This window comes from Galeopterus variegatus, unplaced genomic scaffold (genome assembly GCF_000696425.1).
Source record: "Galeopterus variegatus unplaced genomic scaffold, G_variegatus-3.0.2 Scaffold560, whole genome shotgun sequence".
Classification (NCBI taxonomy): Eukaryota; Metazoa; Chordata; class Mammalia; order Dermoptera; family Cynocephalidae; genus Galeopterus; species Galeopterus variegatus.
Window position 1 is genome coordinate 558,003 of NW_007726671.1, and position 14,933 is coordinate 572,935.

Here is a 14,933-nt window from a genome sequence, read left to right on the forward strand (position 1 = left end):
ACAGTGTTGTACCAAGGTCAAGGTTTAGGATCCCGGTGGTGGCCAGCCACCAAAAAAAAAAGAATGAGAAATCATAACAGTAAATATAAACTCACTCAACTCTAAGTTCCATGAAGACAAGGATCATCTGTTTTGTTCACCTCTGCATATGCACTCAAAAAAAAATTTTTTTTTTTTAATAAATCAATGATTTTGTTTAATGCAACATTTCCCATGGAGACCCTTCCCTTTTCTTTTCAATTGATAGACCACCATACTGATCTAACTCATTCCTTTCTGGCATGATTATCAAAAGAAAGCCAACACTCATAAGTGGAAGGAAGGAAGGAGGGTGGGAAGGAAGGAAAGCAATAAAAGAAGAAAGAACAATCACAATAATATGTTGAACTATCCGAAGAGAAGAGAACTGTGGTTACTAGAGGTGGGAAAGGGGGATTGGGAGGAGGGTTAGGGAGAATTGGATAATGGTCACAAAGAATGATTATGTTTTGCAGTGATAATATACTGATTATCCTGATTTGATCATCACATATCAAACACAAATACAAATAGTCAACTCTGTACCCCACAAATATGTATAATCAATTATGTTTCAACTTGTAAAAAAAGTCAAAAGAAGGCCAAATTTACTGCCTAAAATTCTAATCACACATCTTATCAAAGTTAGTGCTCACTACTTTGCCATTAAGATGGTAAAGTTAACTGCGAAAATGTTTAGTGGGGATTACAAAATAAGCTCTCATTCTGGGAGCCCAATTCTTAGTCTTAGAACCATGTAATTTCATGCCCCCCAAAATTGTAGCCTGACCACACAACAGGCTCTATTAAAACTTGGGAGCCTGTCCAGAATAGAGACTGAACTCTATTTTGCACCTTTCCTGGAACTTTGTAGGCTCATGAACAGTTGTTGCCATCTGCCAAAAAAACAACATCAAGGAAGCTAGTCAACACAAAAGGGCCTTTGTAAACTGTCTACTGCATATTAAACCAATCCACCCACCCTAGAATTCTGAAGAAACTAGAATTCTGAAGAAACTTCAGTTGACCCTTCAACAACACGGGTTTGAACTGTGTGGGTCCAATCTAGAATTCTGAAGAAACTTCAGTTGACCCTTCAACAACACGGGTTTGAACTGTGTGGGTCCACTTAAATGTAGATTTTTTCTTAATAAACATATTTTAAAATATTCTGGAGATTTCTTTTCTCAAGCTTACTTTTTTTCCCTCTAGCCTACTTTATTATAAGAATGAGTACATAATACACATAACATAAAAAATGTGTGTTAATCAACTTTATGTTATCAGTAAGGCTTCCAATCAACAGTAGGCTATTAACAATTAAGTTTTTGAGGAGTTAAAAGTTGTATGTGAGTTTTCGGCTATGCAGGGGGTTAGTACCCCTGATCCCCACGTTGTTCAAGGATCAACTGTATAAATATCCTTACTTGTTTGATTCAAAGGATTTCTTCCTGTTTATCACCAACAATTCACTTGTGCAACCCTGAAGTTGCTTGTTTAGCTTTTTCTTCCAAGAAAAGGGGGAATTTTCATTAGCAAATGTGAAGAAAGGCCAAATGATACCACAAAATTGTGTTTATTTTGCAGTTAAAGCATGTCATTCATTAATATTTGTGAGAATTGTCCAAGTAATACTAACCAAAAGAGTTTTACTTCAAGTCAACTGGAAGTGAATGCATTAAATGCCATCCAAATATTTGTAGCATTATTAATTTGGTCTAAAAAGAGTACTTGACCCAGCCAGGTGCAAGCTAATGAATAAGGACACTACCTGATTGCTTATGACCAACAATCTTACAAATAAGGGTCCTTCTACAAGGGAAGAGAATGTGGCATGACAGGACAATACCAACTATGACACTGGTTTATGGACCTTCACATCTCTCAACTCTCCTATCCAGTTGGAATTAAGTCAAAAGATTAAAGATGAGTTAAAAAGTTGAGTTCAAAGTCAAGGAAAAGGGTTGGCTGGTTAGCACAGTTGGTTAGTGGCAGTGTGTCAATACCAAGGTCAAGGGTTTGGATCTTCATACCCCCACCGGCATGCGTGCGCACACACACATGCATACGCACACTAACAAAAAAAAGTGAATGAAAAGCACAGCCTCAAGCTCCAGGATTGTTCCCATGGACCCACGCCAGTCCTCACAGCCCCAGGCTCCAGGCTAACCCCCAAAGACCCAAGTTAGAGGCCTGCCCCAGCATCAGGTCAGCAGCCTACTATGCTCCAGGCCTGCAGCCTGGATTCCAGATGCCAGGCAAACCCCCAGAGACTCAGGCTCAAGGCCTGCCTCAGTGCCAGGTCAGCTACTACAGACCTAGATTACAGGTTGACCACCATGGACCCAGGCTCCAGACCTGCTCCCACAAACCTGGACACCAGGATGGCCCCTATGGACAGAGGCTCCAGGCCTGCCTGACTGCTCACCAAAGCACCCAACCCACCCAAGGACTCCAGCAGCAAGTCTGCCGGCAGACCCCTCTGGCAGCCTGCCCAGAATCTCTGGATGGGCTGACTAGTAAATGGCTTTCTCTGGCAAAGCCAGTCTATAATGACTAGAAGAGATGCCTACAAAATGCACAGACATCAACTCAAGGCCACAGGGATCTCGAATATTCAGGGAAACATGACACCACCAAAGAACCAAAATAAACAAGTAAGTGATCCCGAAGAAATACATATCTATGAACTGTCTGACAAAGAATTCAAAATAATCATCTTAAAGAAGCTCAGTGATCTACATGAGAACACAGATAAGACAAGTAAATGAAATCAGAAAAACAATACATGAACAAAATTAGCAGTTGAACAAAGATAGGGAAAAAAAGAACAAAACAGAAATTCTGAAGGTGATGAACACAATGACTGAACTGAAAAAATATCACAGAGCACTTCAATAGCAGACTCAATCAAGTAGTCTATTTTGTCTGTTTTTTTGAGTCAGTGAGTTCAAAGACAGGTCGTTTGAAACTATCCAATTAGAGAAACAAAAAGAAGAAGAAGAAGAAAAGAACAAAAACGAGTGAGGAAAGCCTGTGGGCCACCCACATGGGAGGTCGTTTGAAACTATCCAATTAGAGAAACAAAAAGAAGAAGAAGAAGAAGAAAAGAACAAAAACGAGTGAGGAAAGCCTGTGGGCCACCCACATGGGACACTATCAAGCACAATAATATGTACATTACAGAAATACCATAAAGAACAGGAAAAAAGAAAGGGGCAGCTTATTTAAAGAAATAATGACAGAAAATTTCCCAAACCTGGACAGTGAAATGAACATCCACATCCCCATGAAGTCCAAAGCACACTAAATACGTTGAACATAAAAAGATCTTCACCAGGACATTGTATAATCAAATTCTCAAAAGTCACAGACAGAAAGAATTTTGAAAGCAGCATCAATTGTTTTCTCAACAGAAACCATGCAGACCAGAAGTGAGATGATATAGTCAAAATGCTGAAAGAAAAAAAACTGCCAACCAAGAGTACTATACCCAGCAAAGCTGTCCTTCAGAAATTAAGGAGAGATACTTTCCCTGACAAAAAAGCTGAGGGAGTTCACCACCACTAGACTCTTCTTACAAGAAATGCTAATGGAGTTTTTAAAGTTAAAATAAAAAGATGCTAATTAACAACATGAAAACATGAAAGTATAAAACTCACTTCATAAAAGTAAGAATACAGTCAAATCCAGAATGTTCTAATACTGCAAATATGGTGCATATTCACTTTTAACTCTAGTACAAAAGTTAAAACACGAAAGTATTAGAAGTAACCATACGTACAATAGTTTGTTAATGGATACACAATAAAAAANAGAGCACTTCAATAGCAGACTCAATCAAGTAGTCTATTTTGTCTGTTTTTTTGAGTCAGTGAGTTCAAAGACTGGTCGTTTGAAACTATCCAATTAGAGAAACAAAAAGAAGAAGAAGAAGAAAAGAACAAAAACGAGTGAGGAAAGCCTGTGGGCCACCCACATGGGACACTATCAAGCACAATAATATGTACATTACAGAAATACCATAAAGAACAGGAAAAAAGAAAGGGGCAGCTTATTTAAAGAAATAATGACAGAAAATTTCCCAAACCTGGACAGTGAAATGAACATCCACATCCCCATGAAGTCCAAAGCACACTAAATACGTTGAACATAAAAAGATCTTCACCAGGACATTTTATAATCAAATTCTCAAAAGTCACAGACAGAAAGAATTTTGAAAGCAGCATCAATTGTTTTCTCAACAGAAACCATGCAGACCAGAAGTGAGATGATATAGTCAAAATGCTGAAAGAAAAAAAACTGCCAACCAAGAGTACTATACCCAGCAAAGCTGTCCTTCAGAAATTAAGGAGAGATACTTTCCCTGACAAAAAAGCTGAGGGAGTTCACCACCACTAGACTCTTCTTACAAGAAATGCTAATGGAGTTTTTAAAGTTAAAATAAAAAGATGCTAATTAACAACATGAAAACATGAAAGTATAAAACTCACTTCATAAAAGTAAGAATACAGTCAAATCCAGAATGTTCTAATACTGCAAATATGGTGCATATTCACTTTTAACTCTAGTACAAAAGTTAAAACACGAAAGTATTAGAAGTAACCATACGTACAATAGTTTGTTAATGGATACACAATAAAAAAAGATATAAATTGAAGGGTTGGCCAGTTAGAGCTCAGTTGGTTACAGCATAGTGTTATAATACCAAGGTTGAGGGTATGAATCCCCATATTGGCCAGACACACACACACACACACACACACACACACACACACACACACACACACACAAGACATAAGGTGGTTGAACGGGTTAGAAAACTAGAACCAACTATATGCTGCCTACAAGAGACTCGCTTTAGTTTTAAGGACACACATAAGCTGAAAGTGAAGAAAATACATCCCACACAAATGATAATCAAAAAAGGCAGGGGTGGCTATACTTAGATCAGAAAACGTCACAACAGACAAAGAAGGTCTTTAAGTAATGATAAAAGGGTCAATTCATCAAGAGTGCCTAGCAATTAAAAATATATATGCACCCACATCAAAGCACCTAAGTATATAAAGCAAGTATTAACAGAACTGAAGGAAGAAACATGAGGGTACTTCAAAAAGTTCATGGAAAAATAGAACTGAAAGATAATCAAATCTTTCCATGAACTTTTAAAAGTACCCTCGTAGACAGTAATACAATAGTAGATGACCTCAACACCCCACTTTCAACAATGGATAGATAATCTTGACAGAAAATCAGTAAGGAAAGAGCAGACTTGAACAACACTACAGACCAAATAGACCTAACAGATATATACAGAACATTCCAACCAGCACCAGCAGAAAATACATTCTATTCAAGTGCAAACAGAACATTCTCCAGGACAGATCACATGTTACGTCACAAAAAAAGTCTTATCAAATTTAAGAAGACTGAAATCATCTTTTTTGACCACAATGGTATGAAACTAAAAATCAATAACAGGAGTAAAATTGGAAATTCACAAATATGTAGAAATTAAACCACATATTCCTGAACAATCAATGGGTCAAAAAAATAAAAAGAGAAATTAAAAAGTTATCTTGAGACAAACAAAAATGGAAACACAACATATCAAAACTTATGGGATGTAGCAAAAGCAGGTCTAAGAGGGAAGTTTATAGCAATAAAAGCATACATTAAAAAAAAAGAAAAATCTTAGGGCTCGCTCATGGCTCACTTGAGAGAATGTGGTGCTGACAACACCAAGGCCACAGATTTGGATCCCTATATAGGGATGGCCGGTTGGCTCACTTGGGAGAGCATGGTGCTGACAACACCAAATCAGGGGTTAAGACCAGGCATCATTAAAAAATAGAAAAATCTCGAGTAAGCAACTGAACCTTACACCTCAAGGAACTAGAAAAAGAAGAACAGACTAACCCAAAGTAAGCAGAAGAAAGGAAATAAAGATCAGAGCAGAAATAAGTAAAATAGACACTAGATAACAATAGAAAAGATCAATGGAAAGAACAGTTGTTCTTTTGAAAGGATAAAACTGACAAACCTTTAAATAGTCTAGGGGAAAAAAGAGTGAAGACTCACATTTTTAAATGAAAGAAGAGGCATTACAACTAATACTGCAGAAAAAAACAATTATATCAAACTAGTATGAACAAGTATATGTCAAAAAATTGGATAACCTAGGTGAATAAATTCCTAGAAACATACAACCTACCAAGACTGAATCAAGAAGAAACAAAATCTGAGCAGACTAATAAAGTAAGAAGACTGAATCAGTAGTCAAAAACTCAACTAAGAAAAGGCCAGGACCTGAGATGGCTTCACTGGTGAATTCTACCAAATATTTAAGGAAGAATTAATGCCAATCCTTCACAACTCTTCGAGAAAACTGAAAAGGATAGAATACTTCCAAATTTTATGAGGCCAGCATTACCTTAATACCAAAGCCTGATGAATACATTACGAGATAAGAAAATTATAGGCCAATATCCCCAATGAACATTGATGAAAAAAATCCTTAACAAAACACTAGCAAACCAAAGTCAGCAGCACATTAAAAGGATCATACATTATAATCAAGTGGGATTTATCTTAGGGATGCAGGGATGCAATGTACACAAATCAATCAAGGTAAACCACATTAACAGAATGAAGGATAAAAATCATATGATTAAACAAAAACAGATACAGAAAAAGCATTTGAAAAAATTGAGCATCCTTTCATGATTAAAAAAACTAGCAACAAATTAGGTATGGGGGGCTGGCCAGTTAGCTCAGATGGTTAGAGCGCAGCCTTGTAACACCAAGGTCAAGGGTACTGTTCCCCATACTGCCCAGCCACCAAAAAAAACAAAAAGAAAAAAAAAAGTTAGGCATAGGAAGAATGTCCTTCGACATAATAAAGGCCATATATGGTAAGGCTATATCATCATACTCAATGGTGAAAACCTGAAAGCTTTTCCTCTAAGATCAGGAATAAGACAAGGATGCCCATTCTCTCACCACTTATCTATGCAGTATAGTACTGAAAGTGCCAACCAGAGCAATTAGGAAAAGAAGAAAGAAAGAAAGAGGCAAGAAAAGGCATGCAAATAGGAAACGAAGATTTGCAGGTGGCATTATCTTCCTTACATATAGAAAACCCTAAAAATACTCTCCCAAACAACTGTTAAAACTGATAAATGAACCCAGTAAAGTGGTGGGATAAAAAATAAATATACAAAAATCATTGTGTTTCTATACATTAACAAACTATCCAACAAATTAAGAGAACAATCCCATTTACAATAGCATAAAAAAATACTTACGAATAAATTTAACCAAGGAGGTTTAAGATCTTTACACTGAAAACTGTAAGATGCTGATGAAAGAAACTGAAAACAACACAAATAAACGGAAAGATATTCTGTGTTCATGTACTGGAACAATTAATATTGTTAAAATGTCCATACTACCCAAAACAGTAGGATTGCTGGATCATATGGTAGTTCTATTTTTAATATTTGATCTTCAGATTCAATACAATCCTTATCAAAATTCCAATGGCATTTTTCAAAGAAATAGGAAAAAAAAAAACCCTAAAATTCTTATGGAAGCACAAAAGATCCCAAATATCCAAAGCAATCTTGAGCAAGAACAACAATGGAGGCATCACACCATGTGATTTCAAAATGTACTACAAAGCTATCATAATCAAAACAGTATGATACTGGCATAAAAACAGACATTTAGACCAATGGAATATAATAGAGAGCCCAGAAATAAATTCATGCATTTACATTCAACAAAGTTGCCAGGAACACACAATGTGTAAAAAGATATTCTCTTCAATAAATGGTGATGGGAAAATTGGATAGCCACATGCAGAAGAATTATATTGGGTCCTTATCTCACATCATATACAAAAATCAACTCAGGATTAAAGACTTAAACATAAGACCTGAAATAGTAAAACTACTAGAAGAAAATATAAGAAAAAACCTTCTTGACATTGGTCTGGGCATATCCTTTGGATATGACTCCAAAAGCACAGGTAACAAAGCAAAATAGACAAATGGGATTGCATCAAACTAAAAAGCTTCTACACAGCAAAGGAAACAATCATTGTGAAGAGACAACATATGAAACGGAAGAAAATATTCACAAACTATACATCTGTTAAGGGTTAGTATCTAAAAATATACAACGAACTCAATTTAACAGCAAGAAAAATAACCTGATTTAAAAAAGGGCAAAGGACCTGAATAGATATTTCTCAAAAGAAGACATCCCAAATGTCCAACAAGTATATGAAAATACACTCAACATCACTAATAATCAAGGAAATGCAAATAAAAACCACAATGAGATATCACCTCAGACCTGTCAGAGTGGCTATTATCAAAAAGAAAAAAGGTAACAAGAATTGTTGAGGATGTGGACAAAAGAGAACACTTGTACACTATCAGTAAGAATGTAAATTGGTACAGCCATTATGGAAAACAATATGGAGGTTCCTCAAATACGAAAAATAGAACTACCATATGATCCAGCAATCCTAATTCTAGGGATATAGCCAAGGGAAATGAATCTGTACCTTTAAGAGATATCTGCATTCCCATGTTCACTGCAACACTATTCACAATATACAAGATATGGAGTCGACTTAAGTGTCCATAAATGGGTGAATGGATAAAAAAAAATGTGAGATATACACACACAATGAAATATTACTCAACCTTAAAAAAAGAAAAAATCCTGCCATTTGCAACAACATGGATGAACCTGAGAGACATTATGCTAAGCAACATAAGTCAGGCACAAAAAGACAAATACTGTATGATCTTACTTATACTTATATGGAATCTTACTTAAACTTATATGGAATCTAAAAAAGTACTTAAACTTATATGGAATCTAAAAAAGTCAAATTCATAGAAACAGAGAGTAGAATGGTGGTTGTCAGGGGCTGGCAGGTAGGGGATATGGAGAGATGATGGTCAATGGACACAAATATTAAGTTATGCAGGATAAATAAATTCTGGAGATATAATGTACAGCATGGTGACTATAGTTAATAACACTGTATCATGTACTTGAAATTTGATAAGACAGTAGAACTTACATGTTCTTACCACCACCATCAAAAAAACTATGTGAGGTGATGGACAAATATTAATTAGCTTGACTGTGGTAATCATTTCACTTGAAATTTGATAAGACAGTAGAACTTACATGTTCTTACCACCACCACCAAAAAAACTATGTGAGGTGATGGACAAATATTAATTAGCTTGACTGTGGTAATCATTTCACAATGTATACATGTATCAAAACGTCATGTTGTATACCTTAAATATATACAATTTTTATTTGCCAAATATACCTCAATTAAGTTGGGGATGTGGGGAGAGGTCAAAGAAAAGGAAACCACAACCAAAAGTGGAGTAGTAGATAGTACAGTCCTTGTCTGCCTTGGTGATGGTAGGATTTACTGACTCCCTCTGATCTATATATTCCTTTAAGCACCAGCTGGTAAGGGGATTTCCTTTCCCACATTTTCCATTTCCCTTAATTATTACCCATCCCTTCTCTGTCTCACCCTTCCCCTACTCTCCCACCCTAATCCTAAATAGAAGAGTCAAAACAATAGGACTCACCTGTCAGTTTTTAAGGACCACTCATTGACAGAACTATGATCTTCCTAGGGGAGGGAGCTATATAAATTACCCCTTGCTACAAAGACAAGTTTCCATGAAACATCTCAAAGCAGATTTTACTAATTTGCCAAGAGAAAAATCTTCCTGGTAAGTAGACAATTGTTCTATCTCAACTATACAGAGTTCTAAAGTAAATTAAAGAAAAAGGCACAGAACTTCTTCCTCCACATTAAACTTAAGAGTACTTTTTGCTTACTTGAAACTCTACCTAAATCAAACAACTTGTTTGTCAATTGCATAAATCTAAGCACTTATGATGTAACAGAAATATTTCACCAAGAGAAAAAAAGTCTTTCAGCAATAATAGTGCTCACTAGCTACAATATAGCTACTGTGCCTTAAAAACATTTCAGAAAATTAAATATCGATATTTACAATGTCTGAAATTCCAATACTCATCATTGTAACAAGAGGGCTCTCTGATAATTTATAAAGTTTATTTTTAATAACTTAGTATTTATGCAGAATTATAAGTATCAACACTGTTTTTGAAAGTAACTTATGCTTAAAATTGAAGATCTTCACTTTGTGCATTTTTAACTGTATGCCACTTGGCAATACTATTTTCATAAGTAAACTTCACAAGTCAACAGTGGCAACAGTCCAATCATATAAATGCTAAAGTGAACCAGTTCCTCATAAGTGTCATTTTCTTTGTGTCTTTTATTTATATGTGCTGTATATATATAAAGCAGAGTCTCCTTCATGCTCAAATTACAGCATGTATTTTTCTTAAATGGGAAAATGCTGTGGAAATAAAAACACAGCACAAAGAAAAAGCTCTCCTTTACATTAATCATTAGTAGGCTTTGTTTGTTATAGGCATGAGTAACATAAACCATCATCACTTGGTCCACCATTCTAAATACTTGTAACTTATCTCAACTATAATAGAGAGACGCATGCGTAAAGGGAACTTTTTTAAAACCAATAAATTCTCAGCATCTTTACATAGCTGTTCAAGACAGTGATAAACCAGGTCACTTAACATAAGATAAATTAAAAATAAGCCACCAAGGAATCAGTATATAAACCACTATATGAGCAAAAGTGATCATTTTAGAATCGTTTAAACAGAAAAAAGCAATCACATATCCAAGCCAAGATATTAAATCATTTAATCCCCAAACCAAAATAAAGAAATCATCCAAACAAAAACTTTCTATTTCAAAACAGTAATAGAAAGATGAGTTTGGTGAGCCTGCAAGCATTGTAATACCTGGTTCAGAGAAAGTATCACTAATATCATCGTCCTTGTCATCTTCATAATCCTCCTCCTCTTCATCCTCCTCCTCATTTTCAGATAGTTCATGCTCACTGCCAAACCCTTCATCATGGTCCTCATCATCAACATCCTCCTCGTCATCCTCATCTTCTTCAAGACTGCATTTGGTTGGCTGTTCACCCAAGGTGTCAGAGACAAAAAGGGAATAATTGTGCTCTTCCTTTTTCTGGGATGAATCTGAGACCGATGTGCTGGCAGAAAGGCTGCTACTCTCTCCCACTGCAATTGACCCAGGACTCTCCTGGGGCAGGGGACTGAGTAATAGTTCCTGGGTTTCTTTAAAAGGCAAAGCAGGAGTGGCATGACCCTGAAGAGGCTCCATCCCTTTTTTCTCTTGTCTCTTTGCTACTGCACCACAATAGCAGGTGTTCTCCTTTGCTGCATCTGCGTGAACCTGGCTCAACAAGGGCCGACTCTGTTGCACTGGGTTGATCTTTACCTTTGCTTTTTTTACATAGTCTTTACATTCAATGTGAAAGTTCACTTTTTCATTATGATACATGTTGGTCTTCACCATGATTTGTGTGCTTGAAGTGGGTTTACTTGCTTTTTGGACACAGTCTGACAAAGGGACCTCAGCCTGAAGAGTCTTAGAAGAACACACAGGGGCAGCTGCTCTGCTTGTGATCTTTTTCCCAGGAAATGGAGAGGGCAAGGGATTTTGTTTGACACTGAAAAGTGAATCAGGGTAATAAAGGGAATCAGAAACAGACTGAGAGTCCTCACTATTAAGCTGGGCCAAAGTTGGAGTTTTACTTATGACCTCTTCATCTTGGTAAGGGCTAGAAAAGTCATCAAGCCCCAAGTAATCCACTTCTTTTGTTCCCCAGATGTCACAGCTGGTTAGTTTGGTGTACTTTGTTAAGTCTTCACAGTATGTATCCCACTGTTCCCAGTTTGAGGTTAAAGCACCCTCATTATCCAGGACATCTGTGAAAGACTCCAGATTTTCAATGTCTTTGCAGTCCTCCAAAGAAAGGAAGTTGTCTCTAGGATTCTGTTGGTAGTTCATTTCTCTATCCTGAGAAAAGTTAAAAAAAGAAATCACATACCAATTTTAGGAAGAAAATATTCACCTCCATCCTCACTTCCATATATCAAATTGATAAATCAGTACTTGACCTCTGGTCTGTTTTAAGATAAAGGCTACTGACAAGACACTACCATTCCATATAATATCATCATTTCCTTGGACAAGAAAAAAAGAGGAAAAAAATATCCTTTGAGAGGCTTAGATATGGTCCAAATATTAACAGCTCTTGAGCTTTACCATAAACACTCTTCCTGAAAAAGTTTACATTTCTTGATCTTAGAAAGATGTGGGGATCTCCTTAGAAACAAGATTCAATTAAGAAGCAAATAATGAAGAATATGTCTTCCTAAGTGGGAACTTAAAGGGCAAAAAGAAATCAAAAAAGAGCTAGAACTCAGCCATGGAATGATAAGATCTTTTTCAAGACCTTACAACAACTCTTGGGCATGGGGAGTAAAATATTCTTCATGTATTTTAGAGATGTGACTTTAGACAGTAAGACTGAAGCCACTGAAAAGAATGAAGTTTAGCTCTAATGTACTAAAATGAAATGTTGCTCAATATATACTTTTATGTTCAAAAGAGCAAGTTACAGCATACTGTATCTATAAATATATCATCCAATTAAAAAACACACTCATGTTTATATATATAAGAAAAAACTCTGTTAGCAGTAGTTACATTTTGGGAAAAGGTCTGGAGGGTAGAGGATCAGAAAGGAAATAAGGAAGTTTTCAGTTTTCCAGTTTGTTTTGATTTTTAAATTAATTTGTTCATTTGGGTTTTTTCTTGTTTTGTTTTGGCTTGTTTGTGTGTCTTTGTGTGATTTAACAGCTTTACTGAAGTATACTTTATATATTGTACAGCTGACCTGTATTAAGTGTACAACGCAATGATTTTTAGTAAATTTACAGATTTGTGCACTGTTTTCCAGTTTTTACATACTTCTCCATTGCTTAAATTATATGTAATTAAAATTTTTTTTTAATGTTTTTTCTTAGGAATTTTAAGTGTCTATTTACCTCAAGAATAAATAAGTATATTCAGATATTACTTGGAATTGCTATGTTTATCTCACATTCTCTTTGTCATACATCTTACTCAATGCTATCACTCCTTAATTTTTCAGCTGAAAAGCCCTTCAGCAGTTAGGCATATTAAAAAAGACACTTCCCATTCTCTTCATCAGAAACTGAACTTGAAGATATTTAAATAACCTTTTCTCCGGGGCTGGGCAGTTAGCTCAGCTGGTTAGAGCACAGAGCTGGTTAGAACACCAAGGTCGAGGGTTTCAATCCTCATACTGGCCAGCTGCCAAAAACAAAAAACCTTTTCTATTACTATTTTCAACAGGTCCATACATCCTTCTAAAATTACTAGACATAGGGGGCTGGCCAGTGGCTCACTCGGGGGAGTGCGGTGCTGATAACACCAAGGCCACAGGTTCAGATCCCATATAGGGATGGCTGGTTAGCTCACTGGGTGAGCATGGTGCTGACAACACCAAGTAAAGGGTTAAGATCCCCTTACGGGTCATCTTTTAAAAAAAAATAAATAAAATAAAATAAAATTACTAGACGTATACTTGCAAGAATCAAACTTGGCCCAATCACACCCTTTTTCCTTTGCAGGCATTCATAAATAAAAAACTCTACCACAACACTTTTACCCCAAATCAAAGATGAAACCAAGAAAATGTTGCTTACCAGTTCGTACATGAAATCTGGATCTGAACTGTTTGCTAAGAGATCTGTGCTCATCAGAGTCTGTTCCGAAAAGGTGTGGCTTCGAAAGGCATCCCCAAAAGGCGGATCCATTCCGCTTACACTAGGCTACAACAGAGTGGTTTTCATTACAAAGTTAAAGACTACTTCAAGACGAATTTATCACACGAGTCCCAACCCAACCTCCACTAACATATTTTTTTCAGTAAACAATTATTTTTTCATTGTGTAGTACATTTAAGAGCTTTAACTAGTATTAAACTGTGGACTTAAGAAAATAACTAAGATACATTAAAAACAGAAAAAAAATAGGGTAGCAATTGTTAATAATATCTGACTTCTAAAAATTAAAGCTTATTTAGCTACCAGAGTCCACATACAGCATCCAATTAATACTTTTATTTAGCTACATAACATTTCTTCAGATCCTTCCCTGACAGAACTCTCTATCTACTAGAGAATTCCCTGCCATTTCCTGGGGTCTGAGGAGATAGCAAACCAGTCTCACTCTACACTCCTAAGTGAGTCCAATGTCTTATTTCTTAAAACAAGCTGGAAGACAATTTGGACATCTCTAGTCCAACAAATGCCTCCAGGAACATGATGGAAAGAGGATCAACAAAATACACAAAAATCTCCTGGGTAAGACAAGTAACTTGGGCATGAGTTCTGAAGCCTTAATCCTGATCCCAGAAAAGGATACAGTCCATTCTATAATAAATAAGAACGGGGAAAAAAAAACTCAGCACCCAGAGTTAATGCTCCTTCTTGTTTTCTCTCCATCTCCTTTTCACATTTTGACATCTACACAAATCACTCCAGAATCAAGTTAGGGACCACACTCCTAAAGTGGCTCAAATAATAGAACGGCCATACTATGAAATCAAACTTGGATGAAAGAAGAGGAGGAGAAAGAATAGAATGTTCTCTTTTCCTTTTTGTTCTTTTTCTGTGAGTTTATTCAAAAAGTTTTAAAAATAATATTAGTTGGGCTGGCCTGTTAGCTCAGTGTGTTGCAGCCACAAAAAAAAAAAAAAAAGTCTATTTGTTTACGGTTTTCTCCTCATATACCTTCTACTTACCACAAACTGTCCTTTTTACATACTCTTTCAATCACATTTTTCTTCATTTGTACTTCTGATCCCATTTATTTTTTTCCTATTATTTTCCCC

At 36.1% G+C, this 14,933-nt stretch overlaps 1 protein-coding gene across 1 annotated transcript in view; it reads right to left on the bottom strand.

The window, feature by feature from the left end:
* Positions 1–14,933, bottom strand: part of CREBRF (CREB3 regulatory factor) — a 51,099-nt gene that overhangs the window by 15,319 nt on the left and 20,847 nt on the right. Inside the window, exons 3-4 of the mRNA XM_008570036.1 lie at positions 13,744–13,869; positions 10,939–12,025 (exon numbers count right to left, since the gene is read on the bottom strand). Of these exons, the coding sequence (XP_008568258.1) occupies positions 10,939–12,025; positions 13,744–13,869 (1,213 nt within the window). The remainder of the gene's footprint in view (positions 1–10,938; positions 12,026–13,743; positions 13,870–14,933) is intronic.